Raw genomic sequence first — 18608 nt, forward strand, 5'->3', positions numbered from 1 at the left:
CTCCTTCAGACTCTGCATTTCCTTGATTTATTATTATATTCTTTTGATTTATTTTTGGTGATATCTTATTGATTACCAGGGGTCTGTGACTCAGGTCTGTTACCACTCCATAGCCTGATCAGTGTATTGCTGTTGCCATTATGGATTATACACAAAGGAGAAAAAGGCACACATAACCCGAGCGCACATCAAGAATAATAATAAAGAAATTTCAATAATGTATAATATTTTATTGGGTCAATGAAGAAACACACAATTTAAAATCACTTAAAACAGACAATACATCACAAAAAGGCCTCAAGTTGTAATACAATAGCTCCGGGACAATATACCAATTGATACAGATCTAAAAAAATTTTGCTAATGAATAGATCCAAAATATCCATGAAATGTATCAAAGAATTCTCCACATTGTAGGTACAATATTTAGTGGCATGCAAAGATAAGGTTATCACAGCTGCCTTTGTTTGCTACTGTGGTGCTCGCAACCACTGACGGTTTAATTAGTAACTAATTATCCAATCTTCTGCACGTTTATATACACCGCCTTTGGGTCATATCCCTTACCTCCCCTGACGAAGCTGTCTGTCAGCGTAACGCGTGGGGCTCTCTCCACGGCCTCCTCCACAGCACACCTGCTTTTCAGCTCCTTCATTCTCCCTTTGTTGCATGCAAACTTTTGGCCACACCGGGCCCGGTGGGTAACTCTGCTCTTTCTGATCATTTTTTGATCTGATATCCAGCACTTATGTGCTTTTCATATAGCGATTCTGATCCACCTCTTTGCAGCTATGACACCATGGCTATCGCATGATTTCCCTGAGTCTGGCTATTCTGGATAATTTATTTGGCTTTCACCTGCACCTTTTGATATATGTATTGCTACTTTGTAACACTCACGTAGCTTCTATTAGCATTGTAATTGTGTTTGAGGGGTTCTTTTTATTACATGATCTCAAACATTGTGATGATCATATATCTCTATTTGCTGGCTATTTGATCTATGCCATATGCACTTTGGCGCTAAGATATACTATCATGTTGTGCAATTTCAATGACCATGGTTATGATTCCATGTGCTAAATCCTTAATGTATTAAAACACTTGTCAGTGCGGGCCCCCCCCCCTCCCCCCTTTTTTTTTTTCCCCTGCCTTGCTGGGAATTAACCCTTAAGGTGCCAACTGCACATTATTGTCCGAACTCCTCTTTGCATGCCACTAAGTATTGTACTTACAATTGGAGAATTCTTTGATACATTTCGTGGATATTTTTGGATCTATTCATTAGCAAAAAATTTTTTAGATCTATATCAATTGGTATATTATCCCGGAGCTATTGTATTACAACTTGAGGCCTTTTTGTGATGTATTGTCTGTTTTAAGTGATTTTAAATTGTGTGTTTCCTCATTGACGCAATAAAATATTATACATTATTGAAATTTCTTTATTATTATTCTTGATGTGCGCCCTGGTTATGTGTGCTTTTTTCTCCTTTGTGTACTGTCGCGGGCGGGGAGAATGCCACTGCGCTGCGATCGCTAACGCTCGGGTCCGGCGCTGCTGCGATGGCTGCTCGGTGGCTCGAGCGGTGGGCCGGATCCGGGGACTCGAGCAGCGCTCCTCGCCCGTGAGTGAAAGGGGTGGTTGGTTTGGGGGATTTAGTCCGTGACGCCACCCACTTGTTGTGGTGAGGTTGGGCACCACCGCTGCTGGTGACGGGGATCCCGGGAGCGATGGTAGGGAGCAGCTGGGATGTTGTTTTCCCCCCTCCGTGGGTAGGGGTTGGTGGTCCCGGGGCCCGGTGAAGTGACGGGGAGGCAGGGTTGGCAAGGTGCAGGGTCGCCTGGACTGCGCAGCGCGGTGCCGGATGGCACGGTTGAATTCACTCAGCCACAAATGTACGCAAAGTCTCTGGTAAACCAAACGGCTGGATGGACGGGTCCCGCAGCCGGCTGCTGTGGCTTCTCCCGGACGGTTGGTGGTGGCTGCCTTTCCCTGCACCTTTGTGTATGTTCGGCTCTGATGGCTTCCTACCGGTAACCCGCTCCCCAGCGTATATATGTGCCGGAGGAGCTCTTTTGCCCGCAGGTTCTGGCCCTTGGAACTCTAGCTGTGGCGGTAGCTGTATTTCTTTCTACTGGTCGGACGGTTGCCTTCTATCGGGTCTTGGCTGCTAGGAAACCCCTGGGGTTCCGGTCACTGACTGATTTGACCTTTAACGGCAACTCCAAGCCTGGTCGGGGTCCGCAGGCCCTGCCTGTGTGTGCTGGCTTCACTTCGCTCCCCGGTTCGGTACCGGTGAGCCACCGCCCGACCCCGGTCCTACGGTTCCGCATTGATTCACCTCTCCTGCAGATGGCCACCACCGTCTGCCAACCTTGCTCTTAGTGCCCGGGCCACACACTCGGACACGGTCAGTTTACTCCTCCACTACTCTTCACTCCTCACACTTGCACTTCCCTAACTGATCTCACTTCCTTTTCCCGCCTCCAGGACTGTGAACTCCTCAGTGGGTGGGGCCAACCGCCTGGCTCCACCCCACCTGGTGTGGACATCAGCCCCTGGAGGGAGGCAACAAGGATTTTGTGTCTGGCTGATGTGCCTGTCTCGGGGTGGGGGGGTGTGTTCTGCAGTACCTGTGACGACCTGGCTAGTCCAGGGCGCCACATTCCCCCTTGGTTAAATGTGGACCGTCCGCGGGCTGCCCGTCCATCACCGGTTTTATTTTTTTCTTTTCAACTGTAAAAATATAAAAACAACAACACAGTATGCATTTCAAATCTTCCCTTACAGGAGGCATGTCACTTAAACGTTGCAAAATACATATATATATACATTTTTAATAATAACGGACGGACGGCTTCCACTCTCCCACCCAAGCAACCTAGCCCTGATGCTGCCCCTAAGAAGTGGGCAGCACCCCTTGACCCCAGTCCAGATCCAGGCTGCTCGAGCGGGAACGGGTACGGTGACTCGCACCCGGCTGTCACTTCAGGGGACCCCACGTCCATGGGGGACCCCTGACCCCCGGAGGATCGCCACCGGTTGCGGTAGTGGCGGGCCTGGGCCATCACTTTCCTCCAGGCCCATCCTCCAAATCTGCCTCTCCGGAGGCGGCAACGGAAAACATGCCCCCAACTTATTTACAATCCCACCAGTTCGTTGGTGCACTGCCAGTTCTCAGGCATGTCCATGAAGAGTTCCTCATGTCAACGGTAACAAAGGGTCCCTGCGGGGACAACTTGCCAGCAATGGCCGGGTCAATTACTTTGTCAATCAGGTTATTTACTCGGTTTGATTCATTCATTTAAACAAGGTAACGGTACTGATGGTCCCAACGGGGACAACGGTGCAACGGAGGGACCACTGCCTACTTAACAGTCCATTCTCAACCGTTGGGCACCAGTGCCACCTTCACATGGTGCACTGCTCTGGACCCTGATGGTAGCTCGCTGCAGGTGATGTTTCTCCACATACATGCGGGCATGCACATCCGCTTTACACCTTTTTCGGGCAGCGACCTCCCGGCCCAGCTGGCACTGCTGCCGCTCCCAGTATGGAGCGTCTGCCCGCTCCGTCTCGCTCTGTGCGGGGGTCGGGCCCAGCCGGAGCTCCCCCGTGTCGCCTACGACCGGCACCTTCTGCACTGGGGAACCCCGCTGTGTCGTGGCCTGCTCGGCTGCCTTGCAGCGGCAACCCCGCGACGCCTCAGCCGAGGCCTGGATTCTGGGGGCAGCCAGCTTTACCTGCTGGGCTGGCTTCCGGTTGACGGCCACCTCCATCTTGGCCGGGCGGACTGCTGGGGCCGTTGTCATCTGGAGCGCGGCTTCCTCTGGGATCGCTGGTGCGTCCAAGTCGGGATGAGGTACTTTCTGGACGCAGGCACGACGTGGGGCTGGTACGGGTGTCGGAGCGATGACAGGCTGACTGCTCGCGTCTTCTGCAGGCGGGTCTTTGCATGCTGGTAGAACAGACTCCGGTGTTGGTGGCAACGGACCGAGCAGGGGAGCAGCGGCAACCGGTATGGGCGGCGGCGGAGGCGATATAGAGGGCAGGGGCAGACCGGGTCCCTCAGCCGCAGCGGCCGGTCCCTGGGGGACATAGGGGCGTGGGTCGCTTACCCGCTCCTCCACGGTTGCTTCCACTCCGCATGCTTGCACAGCCGCAGCCGGTTCCTCCACTTCGACTATCCACCGCTCCATCAGGGAATCAGCCTGGGTCTGGATCTTCCGACACATCCTTCCACGTTGGCGTCCAGGAACGTGTTTCGGCAGAGTCCTGGCGTCCCTGCACTCCGCATCGCTAGTTACATGCCGTCATTCTTCAGCTGTCCCCCCTTGGTCTTTTCTCGGCACCTCCTCTTCAGGGGTGGGGCTTCGGCTTTCGCGCCTCCACTGCTCAAGAAGACGCTCGAGCGGGAAAATCTTCGTGCCCAAGATGGCGGATTCTGAAATTTTTCGGCCGGACACCGCCGGCGGGGCACAAGGCGCACTTCTACCAGCCGGTAGAACGGTAAGATCCTGTTCGTGATGCCAAGTTGTCGCGGGCGGGGAGGACGCCACTGTGCTGCGCTCGCTAACGCTCGGGTTCGGCGCTGCTGCGATGGCTGCTCGGTGGCTCGAGTGGTGGGCCGGATCCGGGGACTTGAGCGGCGCTCCTCACCCGTGAGTGAAAGAGGTGGTTGGTTTGGGGGATTTAGTCCGTGACGCCACCCACTGGTTGTGGTGAGGTTGGGCACCATCGCTGCTAGTGACGGGGATCCCGGGAGCGATGGTAGGGAGCAGCTGGGATGTTGTTTTTCCCCCTCCGTGGGTAGGGGTTGGTGGTCCCGGGGTCCGGTGAGGTGACGGGGAGGCAGGGTTGGCAAGGTGCAGGGTCGCCTGGACTGCGCAGCGTGGTGCCGGATGGCACGGTTGTACTCACTCAGCCACAAATGGACGCAAAGTCTCTGGTAAACCAAACGGCTGGATGGACGGGTCCCGCAGCCGGCTGCTGTGGCTTCTCCCGGATGGTTGGTGGTGGCTGCCTTTCCCTGCACCTTTGTGTATGTTCGGCTCCGATGGCTTCCCACCGGTAACCCGCTCCCCAGTGTATATATGTGGCGGAGGAGCCTTTTTGCCCGCAGGCTCTGGCCCTCGGAACTCTAGCTGTGGCGGTAGCTGTATTTCCTTCTACTGGTCGGACGGTTGCCTTCTATCGGGTCTTGGCTGCTAGGAAACCCCTGGGGTTCCGGTCACTGACGGATTTTACCTTTAACGGCGACTCCAAGCCTGGTCGGGGTCCGCAGGCCCTGCCTGTGTGTGCTGGCTTCACTTCGCTCCCCGGTTCGGTACCGGCGGGCCACCGTCCGACCTCGGTCCTACGGTTCCGCGTTGATTCGCCTCTCCTGCAGACGGCCACCACCGTCTGCCAACCTTGCTCTTAGTGCCCGGGCCACACACTCGGACACGGTCAGTTTACTCCTCCACTACTCTTCACTCCTCACACTTGCACTTCCCTAACTGATCTCACTTCCTTTTCCCGCCTCCAGGACTGTGAACTCCTCAGTGGGTGGGGTGAACCGCCTGGCTCCACCCCACCTGGTGTGGACATCAGCCCCTGGAGGGAGGCAACAAGGATTTTGTGTCTGGCTGATGTGCCTGTCTCGGGGTGGGGGGGGGTGTTCTGCAGTACCTGTGACGACCTGGCTAGTCCGGGGCGCCACAGTACAATTCTGCTTTCACACATAGGGCAGCACTCATATGATCACTCCAGGCTGTGCACTCCTCCTCCCCATTATTCGCTATTATGGATTATGTGACCTTGCTCCTCTAGTTACACACCTGACTTACCTTGGGCACACATGTATTTACTTGCAGCTAACTAGTGCATCACCAGCACATTCAGGGTGTATGGTGTGTTCTGTGCTTCATGGTTTTCAATCATTTAACCCTATGTGGACGTCCAAACCATTTATTCATTTATTACATTTTTGATATAATACTTTTTGCACCCAGAAGGGTCTATTAGGTCTATTTTATTCTAGATCAGCATTTGTTGATACTTGGTTTACAATGTGTACATATTGCATATTTATATGTTCATCTCTAACCTAAATTTACCTTTCCCTGAAGCTTGTTATCCAAATACCAGTAGCCATACCTGTTTTTGTCTGCTACTACATATTACATCCTATGGAGGTTGATTATCTAAATTCTATGTGAAAGGTACTCTATATTTCTGTTACATCTCATTGGAGGTTGGCGTGTTGGGGAATCATGCCATTTTGGGCTTTTTAATTGTTTTTAATTGTCTGTTTGTGTGCTCCTGCTTGTCCCTGGAGCCATGATATGTCTACACTGTCTCAATAAAATTTGTTTCTCACCTTCTTTTATTGTATTGGTGATCCCTTATTGCTATATCCTTTTCTCCTTTTGTTGTGTTGTGATGAATACACAAACAATACGAAATATTTGAGACAAATAATCCAAACCCGAATATTTTATAATTCGCCCATCACTAATAAAAGGTAAACAAAAAAGTGCACATTTTATCGCCACATCCGTAATGATCTACGGTATAAAACGGTACAATAACCCGTACAATGAATGCCCTTTAAAAAAATAAAAGAAACAAAAATATAAAACATATTAAAAGGTGTATTGAAGAAAAAATATGGTATCACTAAAAATGTCACTATGTCCTACAAAGAATGTGACCCCCCCCCCAAATTCAATTTTTTTTTCTCTGTGTGGCTCTGTTCACACGTAGCGTTCTTTAAAAAACGCAGCTGTTTTCCATATCAGTTAGGAAAGAAAAAACAAATGTGTGCATTAGATTTAGGAAATTTAATAGCTTTTGCTGGTACTGTAAAAATTAGTTTCAGTTATATGATAAGATACATTTGCCAAGAATTGATGTTAGGTCAACAAGTAAGGAGAAGGATCAGAGTGAAGAAGATGAGGTGGTGGGTGATGAAGTCTCTGACCCAACTTGGCAAGGTGCCATACAGAGCAATTAAAGCAGAGCAGAGGGAGAGGGATCCACAGCACTGTAACAGACAGGAAAAGGCAGTGGGGTGGCCAGAGAGAAAAGGTGGGCAACTGTGTCCCAGAGCAGTCACATGCGGCAAGAGTTAGATGTCCCCCTGTCTGTTACTTTTTTAAAGAAAGTACAGACAATAAAAGAACATTCATTTGCAACCTGTGCCGTACCAAGATCAGCAGGGGCCTATCCCTACACTGAATGCAATTAATGGCAGTATTAATTAAGAATAGAATAGATGTAGGCCTGAAAAGGATTTTTTGTTTTAGGCTGCAGCAACAAGGACTGTAAGGCAATGAACCCTGGCTATATGCTTCTAATGCAAAACTGTCGCTTCTTTAGCAACTCTCCCTACGCAAAATGTAGCAAAGAGTGATATTAATAGGGAATACAAATAGAATAGAATAGAAAAGATGTAACCCTTATAAGGACTTATGGTTTTAGGTTGCAGTAGCAAGGATTGTAAAGCTGCAATCCCTGCCTAGATGCCTCTAATACACTATCCCTTCTCCACCAGCTCTCCCTACACTAAGTGCAGCTAAGAGCAGTAATATTAGAGAATAGAATAGATTTGAATTAGCCATGAAAAGGAATTTTGGGTTAATGTAGCAGCAGCAAGGAATCAAAGGCAATAATCACTGCCTAGATATCTCTGAAGCCTGCTTTACATGTTGCAATTTCGCATATGATATCGTATGCGATTTGCAACGCCTCCATCGTATGTGTGGCACGTTCAATTTGTTGAACGTGCTGCACAAACGATTAACCCCCGTCACACGTACTTACCCGATCATACGGCCTCGATGTGGGCGGCGAACGTCCACTTCCTGGAGTGGGAGGGACGTTCGGCGTCACATCGACATCACGTGGCAGCCGGCCAATAGAAGCGGAGGGGCGGAGATAAGCGGGACGTAAACATCCTGCCCACCTCCTTCCTTCCGCATTGCTGGCCGGGAGCCGCAGGACGCAGGTAAGATCTGTTCAATGTTCCCGGGGTGTCACACACTGCGATGTGCGCTACCCCGGGAACATTGAACAACCTCACGTTCAATTCTAGAGAAATGAACGATGTGCGTGCGATGAACGTTTTACAGTTCAATCGCAATCGCACGTACCTGTCAATGCCGGATGTGCGTCACTTACAATGTGTCGGCGGGGTCACGTCGTAAGATACATTGCAGCGTGTAAAGCGAGCTTTATACATTATCCATTCTCCATCAGGTCTCCCTATACTAATTGATGCTAAGAGCAGTATTATTAGAGAATAGAATTGATTTTAATTAGCCCTGAAAATGACCTTTGTGTTAACATAACAGCAGTAAGGCCTGTAAGGCTAGAATCCCTGCCTACATGCCTCTAAAACATTATTCCTTCTCCAGAGGTTTGCCCTACACTAAATGCAGATAAGAGCATTATTATTGTAGTATTGAATACATTTTTTACGTAGCAGCAGCAAGGTCTGTAAGGTTAGAATTCCTGACTACATGCCTCTAATACACTGTCCCTTCTCCACCACCATACACTACACTAATTGCAGTTAAGAACTGCATTTTCAGAGAATAGTATAATTTGAATTAGGCTATGTGCCCACGCTGTGGATTTACCGCGGATTTTTCCGCGGATTTGCCGCGGATTTCCCGAAAATCTGCAGCAGCGGCACTTCCAAGCCATTTCAATGGCATTTTGGAAATGCTGTGTCCATGCTGCGGATTTTTCCGCTGCGGATTTGCCGCGGATTTTGATGCGGAAAAATCTGCAGCATGTCAATTCTTTGTTGCGGATTTTGGTGCGGATTTTGGGTATAGAATGGGGAAAAAAAAAAAAAGAAATCCGCATCAAAATCCGCGGCAAATCCGCAGTAAATCCGCGAAAGTCGCGGATTTTCATGCAGAAAAATCCGCAGGTACATTCTATCGTGGACACATAGCCTTAGACCTGAAAAGGACTTTTGGGTTAATGTAGCACCAGCAAGAAAAAAGGCAATAATCCCTTCCAACATGTTTCTAATACACTATCCTTTCTCCAGCAGCTATCCCTGCACTTACTGCAGTTAAGAGCGGTTTTATTAGATAATAAAATAGATTTCTGTACATTGCAGCAGCAAGGACTGTAAGACTATAAGATAAAAATCACTAATATGCTCTTCCTTCTCCTGCATCCAATCGAGAATCTGTGGAAAGAGATGAAAACTGCTGTTCACAAACGCTCTCCATCCAACCTCCCTCAGCTCGAGCTATTTGCAAAGGAAGAATGGGCAAGAATTTCAGTCTCTCAATGTGCAAAACTGAGAGAGACATATCCCAAGTGACTTGCAGCTGTAATCGCAGCAAAAGGTGGCGCTACAAAGTATTAACTTAAAGGGGCCGAATAATATTGCACACCTCAATTTTCAGTTTATTGTTTTTTAAAAATGTTTAAAATAAACAATAAATTCTGTTCAACTTCACAATTGTGTCCCACTTGTTGTTGATTCTTCACCATAAAATTTAAAATTTTTATCTTTATGTTTGAAGCCTGAAACGGGGGAAAAGGTTGAAAAATTCCAGGGGGTCGAATACTTTCGCAAGGCACTGTAGGTGGATAAGGTGAATACTCCAAACATCATGAAAAATTGGAGAAATGCAGAACATCCATGTTTCTAAAACTGTTAATTTTCTATTAAGAATCCATAGAAAAATGGCAAACAATTAAAATCCCTGCCCTTAATCATAGTATGTAAAAATTAGGGCAGGGAGTATCAACAGACAAATCAGTGATGATCGCAACCATATTAAGTAAGTGGATTTCAATTGTTTATAGCGATGAGTAGATCAGGCAAAGTTCCAATTTGACTGTTCGCGGTTTTTCCTCTAAAATTTTGTTCACAGAGTATAAATGATAAGATTTAATAATAAATGTAGTATGAAAAAATAAAATTTGTTAGAACGTCACCACTTGCGCTAAAATCCACGGGCTTCTTGGGACAGGCCAGTAAATCTGGATTTGATAGGGTCCAGGAAGGCTCTACGCATACGAGTGTAAGGTCACAGCGAACACAATGATGTCATGACACCATAACCTTCCATGCACTTCTGCAGAACTCTCCTAGGTCTCCATCAAAGACAGTTGTCCCGGCCTAGCATGAGAAGCCCGGGGATTTCAGCGCAAGCGGAGATGATCTAAAGATGCATGTCAGAACCAGATGGATGACGTGGAAGGGCCGGAGAGGTGTGCGGTTAGCTGAGTACAAGGACTTATTTAAAAACATTTTGATGGTCTTATATGGTTCAGGAAGATGGTGGCCAGTGGTTACCATTTTGCTGAATTCTCCAAGAGTAGAAGTACAAAGAACACTGCATTTTTTTCAAAAGCAAATTTTTGTAAAATTCAAATAGAATTCAATTTTAATCAAGTGTATTTGCTCATTTCTAAATGTTTTCCATTTTTATATGGCTTCTCAACAAAGAATTATCGATTTTAGAGGCATGGATGTGTCACATTCCTTCATTTTTCCATGATGTAGTAAGTTGAAGGTCTACAAGGGAATTGGCATCTATTATTCTTATAAAAGTTACTAAAAAAAATCATAGACATGGCAAGCCACCTTCCCTCTTTATACTCATTATTCACAATACAGCATTGGTGCAATTAAACTTTTAACTATTTGTATGTTTCATTTAAATCATTCATGCTTTATTTTTTCTTTTTAGCTGACCTTTTCTAATCAAAACTACACATCACTCTTATTCTTAACACTAAAACTACTGGACTCGTGACACCTATATAGAAATACATGGTGCAAAGTAGTCAAAATGACTACCTCAGTAGTGCTAGTGTTAAAGGCTGTTTAGCAATGACGGGATATGACCTTTCTAGTGAGGACCAGAGCTTTAGAGAAGGCTGACAGCAAGAAAAAAAGGAGTAAAAAAAAGGAGTATGGAGTAAAATGTTTACATTCATAACAATTCAAATGCTTATGCCAATAAGGCTTTTAATAATTAAATGTGTGTAATGTAGGGTGTGTTAATATACTCACCTACCGCTGCTCTCTCCATGGACCAGCGCCGTTCCATTCCTCTTGAGTGACATCACTGGAATTGTGACTACCCAGCTTACTCCTTGTGTAATGCATAAGCCAAAAGTCTATTTTACAATGCACAGATATGGGTCCTTGTTCTGATGCTCCATAGACTTTTACATTATGAAAGCTACTCTGTATCACGCAAAGCACCATGTGACTTGAAGGAGTCTGCATAGCGGTGACATCACTGACAAAAGCAGAAGGACACTAGAGAGCAGCAGCAGGTGAGTGTATAAATACCCTTTTTCCTTGAAACCTACCCCCCTACCTACCTAGTAGGATTTTGAGGGCTTTTTGAGTATGCATAAAATAGAAGCTCTACATCAAAATTAAGCATTGGTTGCAGTTCCATAAGGAAATGTCCAAGCAGCTAAAAAAGTTAAAGAATACTCTTCATCAAAGAAAGCAAACATCCCCAAAAGAAATCTGACACCCTAAAAGAAAGCAGACACCCCCCTGCACTCACTAGACCCCAAACAATTACAAGAAAACCAAATCACAAAAAGGATCAGGAGACAAAAAGTATATATATAATAAATCTTTATTGAGAAAAATACAAATTAAAAAGAGATGGGTGTAATGACAGAAAAGGTGCACTAGATGGCATACCAAACCAGCAGAAAGCAGTGCATGTGCTTGATTGTTAGAAAGCCCATGTAACAAGCCTCTTAAGTAGAAGGTAAATCACAGAGAAATATGTCAAGATATGACAACATATATACCATGTGCATCAGCAACATAAAGTGCAAAAATGAGGCAAAAAAGTCATGGCTAACGAAAGTAATAACACTTACTTACAAGCTGGAATGGCGCCAAGTCCCATCCGACGCGCATTTCAGCAATAGCCTTCGTCGGGGGGGGGGGGGGCGCTGACGAAGTGCATGCAAGTGCAACTGTGATTCTTTTAGGGGGTGTCTGCTTTCTTTTGGGGGTAAAATTTGTAGTACATAGAGAATAATAAATTTAAGTAGATAATTTAAACCTTTGTAAATATGGTATGTATCCACCACTATAGGACTGATTCTGAAGCATGAGAATAACAGATCAGATAAGAAACTGTGTATCTGAACCAGTAATAGGATTAACACAAAATGTTGATGTTCCAGAATATGATGACATCATTAGATTTGAATAAACACTGATTTTTGTTTCAAGAATAAATGTGGATTGCTGTTCATGGGAAAATATAAGACATCCCCTGAAAATAAGCCCTAGCACATCTTTTGGAGCAAAAAAATATTGGAAAACCCTGCACACTCACACTAAATTACATGAATATATACACTTTTATTTAATTAAAAAACTTAATAGGGGTGGTCAAGGGCCAATGACCAAAAAGCTGCACTGAACCTTTTGTCATTAGCTTTTATGTCCAATCATTCTTTGATATTGATGATCCTTTGTATAGATCATAAAGATCAGCTCAGAGGGGTCCAACCCCCATGTTCCCCACTAATCTGCTGATTGCAGAGCTGATGGAAGCCAAATATGTGCAGTTAATGGAAAAAACACCACTGCTCCATTACGCTGTTTGTTGGCCAATACAGGTACTGCAGAGCTCCAGGAGGGCCTTAATATCGAAGTGGAGGAAAACCCCTAAAGTGAATACAGAATAATTAAATTACATACCTTTGCTTTTGAAGAAAAAAAAGACTTTGGAAAACACTGAATAGGCAAATGAGATGCAAAAAAACGTGGAGATTGACATTTTTCAACAAGCTGTATCCCAAGTCCACTAACATCAAGCCAGGGGATTCTCAGAAAATTTGGAACTTGACGACACCAGGTACAATCACCATTTCGGCGGATAAGGCTCAAGATTTCCATCATCCATGTAGTTCCTACAAAGAAAAAAGTCTAAATCAGCCATTCTTGATCAGTTACTGCATCTAAAGAACACAAACTTGAGATTCACTTTTTTCTTGTAATTTATATTTAACTTTGAAAAACCACAAGAGATATCTTCTATAAAATAGAGGTATGAATATAATAATTCTGGGTATGATGGACTTTACAATTTTCATATCTTAAGGCCGCTTTATACGCTACAACATATCTAACGATGTGTCGGCGGGGTCACGTCGTAAGTGACGCACATTCGGCATCGTTAGTGGTGTTGTAGCGTGTGACAGCTACGTGCGACTGCGATTGAACGTAAAACCGTTCATCGCATACATGTCGTTCATTTCCTAAAAATTGCACGTCGGATTGTTCAATGTTCCCAAGGCAGCACACATCGCAGTGTGTGACACCCCGGGAACGATGAACAGATCTTACCTGCATCCCGCCGGCAATGCGGAAGGAAGGAGGTGGGCGGGATGTTTACGTCCTGCTCATCTCCGCCCCTCCGTTTCTATTGGCCGGCTGCCGCGTGATGTCGCTGCGATGCCGAACGTCCCTCCCACTCCAGGAAGTGGATGTTCGCTGCCCACATCAAGATCGTATGGAAGGGTAAGTACGTGTGACAGCTTTTAATCGATTGTGCGACATGGTCAATAAATTTAACGTGTCGCACATACGATGGGGGCGTGTCACATTACATACGATATCATATGCAGAATTGAAAGGTGTAAAGCAGGCTTTAGTCAACAAGTCATAAGATAATACTTACTTATAAGATAATAATTACTATTAAGAAAGAAATGGTGGTAAAAGATTTAGCCATCTTTAAGCCCTTTATGATGTACTATTAGATCATGGGAGAGTGAGACTTAACAGACTATTACAACATTTTGCTCAGAGCCACCCTCTGTAGAGACAGGTTTAAAGAGCGAATATAATTACGTCCAGACTTCAGAAATATTTGGACAGTGTCACACGTTTTGGCATTTTAGGTGTTTACCAAAGCATATGCAAAATACAGTTATATCATTAATATGGGCTTAAAGTGCAGATGCTCTGCTTTAATTTGAGGGTATTCACATCTTAATTTGAATAAGATTTTAGGAATCACAGTTCTTTAAACTGTAGTTGCCTTTTTTCAAGGAACAAAAGTAATTGAACAAATATCCCAAACACTCCTTAATCGGCTGCATGGGCTATTCTCTTATTAATGTATAATCAATTAATCAGGTAAAAGGTCTGGAACTGATTCCAGGTGCGACATTTGCATTTGGAAGCTGTTCCTGTGAACCTGTAGGAAAGTATACGCAGCAGTCTGCATTGGAGCGACCTGGGAAGATTAGTGATGGGAGACTGCCCACCGCTGGCCGAAGGAAGAACAACAGACCGGGAACCAAAAATCACCTAGGGTATAGAAGTTTTGCAGTTTGTTTCCAGCGGGAAGCATTTCAGAGAGTGACGAGCTCAGGAAGAGGATGTGAGAAAGGAACAGGAAAGAAGAAGAGCCCAGGAGCCAACCAGAAAAGCAGTTCTGGCGCAAAGGGAAAGTGTTGCGTGGTCGTGCTGGCTGAAGGGAAGAAGGAGGTCTTCCCTGCAAGAGATAGGAATGAAAGAAAGACGGCACCAGAGCAAACTGAAATAGGTAGCCCGCAAGTCCCACAACACTGCACTGTCCAACAAGCCCCTTAAAACGATACCCAAGATCCTCACACTGTCCAGCAATCCCCTGAAGAAGACCCCTGCCATGCCTGTCCAGACCCCGACTACGCCTGTCAAAACCCCAACTTCACCTGTCAAGACCCCCAGAACGGACTACGTGGTCAAGCGACAGATGTCGCCAGTCAATATAGCCACCCGTGGGTGACCCGACTTCACCCAGGATGTTGCTTCATGCCCAGCTGAGTGGTACTTGATAGGGAGAACTGTATTGATAGGTGTTGAAGCCTATAGCACTGTGCAATTTAATGATCGTAACCCATGGAAACGGGGATGGTAGGGCCTGTGGACTAAGGACAGAGGCCCTGACATTTCTACACTGTTTTCCACAAGAATTAGTGTGTTTAGCTCTTGCCCCTATTAGGCTGCATTTCATGAGCTACTATGTTGTTACTTCCCAGTGTAACCAGAAGTTGAACTATTTTTCCCTTGTGATAACCTTCCCTTGCCTTCTGTTTCCCTATCCCTGTCAGTAAATTAATAAATCGAGTTGCATTACCACTGTTCCTCCTTCTCTGTGTGCTGCATTTTGACCCTGCTCTTACAAACCCACAACAGGTGGTCAAAGGAGCTCTTAATGGAAGAGAAACAGACCATCAATGGGCTGAAAAAAAGAAGACATTTTTCAGGGAGATAGCTGAAATATTAGGAGTGACCAAATCAACAGTTTGATACATTCAGCTCTGGTGAGCTTGGGAACTCAAAAAGGCCTGGATATCTATGTAAGACAACAGTGGTGGATGATCACAGAATCCTTTCCACGGTGAAGAAAAAACATTTTACAACATGATCCAAAGCACACCACATCTTCTGTATAACATGATAGAAGCAGTGTGATGGTTGCACATGCATTGCTTCCAGTGGCCCTGAGGCACTAGTTTTTATTGATGATGTGACTGAAGATGGAAGTAGCCAGATGAAGTCTGAAGTGCACAGGGCAATACTTTTGTTCAGATTCAACCAAATGCAGCAAGGTTAATTGGATGGCGCTTGACAGTACAGATGGATAATGTGACCCAAAACATACTGCGAAGCAACCCAGAATTTTTCAAGGCAAAGAAGACAAATATTCTGCAATGGCCGAGTCAATCACCAGATCTCAACCCCATCGAGGTACATTTCATATGCTTAAGACAAAACTTAAGGCAGAAAGACCCATAAATGAGCAACAACTGACATCAGCTGCAGTAAAGGCATGGCAAAGCATTGCAAAGGAGGAAACACAACATTTAGTCCATGGCTTCCAGACTTAAGGCAGTCATTGTTTACAAAGGATTCTTTACAAAGTATTAGAATAAACATTTTTATTATAGTGAACCAAAAAAAACAAACAATTCCAGTAATCTTCTAAAATATCCAATTTATTATAAGTTCATAAAATCCATAGGTAAAACAGACCATGTTGATGCGTTTCAACCAACTGGTCTTAATTGTAACATATTCTGCTTTCAAGTTAAAACACTTAAAAACAATGAGCCACTCCCATTTCATGATATCACCAATTACAAATCACCACAATTAATTATATATAAAGTCAGAACAAAATATTGTAAAATATGTCGCCATATATCTCATCAATAAATATACATTAAATCATTACAATAATGCATACCAAAAGGAATCCTGGTATTGAAATTTTATATCCATAAAGCCTCTGCCTTTAATAATGCTTTTCTCCAGTTACCTCCACGTTTGGGGTTATTAACCCTCAAAAAGCCAATACATTTGAAATTACTGAGATCACCATCATGGTCCTGTGAAAAGTGTTTGGCTTCACCTGACACAATGATGACTTTCTTTTTCTTTATGTCGGCAACATGTTCTGCCACCCGATTTTTTAATTTCCAAGTAGCCAATTTAGGCTAAGTCACACTTCTCACATTTGATCATATACACAACATTCGTAGTGTCACAGTTAATAAAGAATTTCATTATGTATGGTTTTCTGTACTTATATGGGACCACATTATTTTTAATTACATTTGGACAAGTATTTGGAAATAATGCTCCTGCTTTCCCTGACAATTAATATGGATTTTATGAATTTATAATAAATTGGATATTATAGGCTGATTGGCTGATGGGCTTTTTGGTCCTACTAACAAGAATTTATGAGCGAGAGTGAAGGCAATACTGTGGTGAGTTTTTTCTGAATTTGATTTATTATGGTAAAATTACTTTGTCCAATTACTGTTGAGCCCCATAAATGAGGAGACTTTTTAGAAAAATGGTAGCAATTCCTAAATCTTTCACAAGATATTTTTGTTCACCCCTTTTAATGAAATATGAAAGTCTTCTCTTCAATTGCATCTCAGACGTTTCATTTTAAAGAGGTTGTCCACTATTTTGACAACCTCTTGTCATTCCACATGTTTCTCTAATTAAAATTAAAAAGCGTATACCTCCCATGCCTGCGCTGTTCCAGCGGTGTCAGGGCCCACTTGAGGTTGTGACGCCTCGTGCCCAATTACCCCTGGCTTCTCTCTCCCCGCCTTTGAACAAATGAGTTAATCAACAGGAAGTGAGAGCTATGGCTGGCTGCTAACTTCCTGTTGATTATTCCTGTGTCCAATGGCGGGTGGAGAGAAGCCAGGGGTGATTGGGAGCGAGGCTAACATGATATCCCAACCTCACATGTGCTCCGACACAGCTGGAATAGCACAGGCATGGGAGGTATAGGCTTTCTTTATTTTAATTGGGGGAAACGTAGAATAACAAGGGCTTGTCCAAGTAGTGGACAACCCTTTTAAATAAAACAATAATGGTTTGCGGAGCAAAAATCATGACGATTCAGTCACTCTCCAAATATTGCTGAGCATAACTTTTTCACCAGTCTGTGTCCCTTTTTATTTGTGAAAACAGTGGGCAGCTACATTTAATTTTATAAATAACATATCACATATGCTGATGTGACGCCCCGGCCTATCAGGTCGTCACAGGGTATTGTGCAATCTGCCCTTCTGTGCAATATCCACCTCCTCCTTGGTTACGGGTCCCTAACTAATGGTGTTGCCAAAACCAGCTAATCAAAATCCTAGGAACACTCTGCACCACACCCACCAGAAACACCAGTGGACGGCCTGAGTGGAATAGGGTCGGCCACGTGGGGGGTTGGTTAAGGGGAGGTCAGGAGTGTCAGGAGTCAGTCAAAGAGAGAGAGTAGTGTTGGAGGTGAAAGCGAGAGGAGGTCAGAAGCTGGGCTCCTTAGAAGTGATAGGTAGCAGACGTTGGTCTGGGCCTGGTAGGAGCTGGATCCCCAAACGCAGGGGATCGTGACAAGGGGCACGGTATTGTCATGGAGGACAGCTTGCGGCCTTGTACCATCACCGGACTGGGACCAGGGCACGACGGGGTACGTGGACCCCAGGTCAGGGAGTAGCTTCAGGCAACCTGACAAATTGACCAATGAGAACAGAGCCTTCAAGATCCACTCTCCACCCGCTCCAAAATCGGGGTACTAGCGCAACGAGAGGGATAGGACTTTCCACAAATATGGTCCAAGAAATCCCAAGCGTGAACCCTGAGAGCAAGCTCCCTCAGTTAGCCACACTGGGGAGTGGGACCCAACTAGTTTCAAGCTAAAGCGACCAACTAGAAGGAAGCAAGGTGCCAAGGGACAGGTCACAGATCAACAGGCAACACCAGCAGAAACGGGACCCAAACGTGCTCCCCCTCAGCAGCAGCGGTGTCCAGAACTTTGGTTTACTAAAGTTGCTGGTGTCAGCGTTATTGGACTGAGTGAGTACGCAAGTGACCCTTACCTCCCCAACGGTACATCCCTGTCACCATCACCGAGTCCCGGGGCACCCCCCTGCCCGTGGAGGGGTTAAACACCTGGCTGCCCACTCCATCCCCACCGGGTACTCCCAGGTGCAGCGGTGGTACTCCACCTTACCACACACCACGGATGGTGTCACAAACTCTAAATATAATCCCCTGTAAATACTCCCCTTGATTCGAGTGGCC

The 18608-nt window shown here is 45.4% G+C and overlaps 1 protein-coding gene across 1 annotated transcript in view; it reads right to left on the bottom strand.

Annotated features, from left to right (window-relative positions):
- The window catches only part of LOC142257080 (sulfotransferase 2B1-like), a 152316-nt gene that overhangs the window by 122803 nt on the left and 10905 nt on the right, over positions 1 to 18608 (bottom strand). Inside the window, exon 3 of the mRNA XM_075329152.1 lies at positions 12714 to 12925. Coding sequence (XP_075185267.1) covers positions 12714 to 12925 — 212 coding nt within the window. The remainder of the gene's footprint in view (positions 1 to 12713; positions 12926 to 18608) is intronic.

This window comes from Anomaloglossus baeobatrachus, chromosome 11 (genome assembly GCF_048569485.1).
Source record: "Anomaloglossus baeobatrachus isolate aAnoBae1 chromosome 11, aAnoBae1.hap1, whole genome shotgun sequence".
In the NCBI taxonomy this organism is placed as follows: Eukaryota; Metazoa; Chordata; class Amphibia; order Anura; family Aromobatidae; genus Anomaloglossus; species Anomaloglossus baeobatrachus.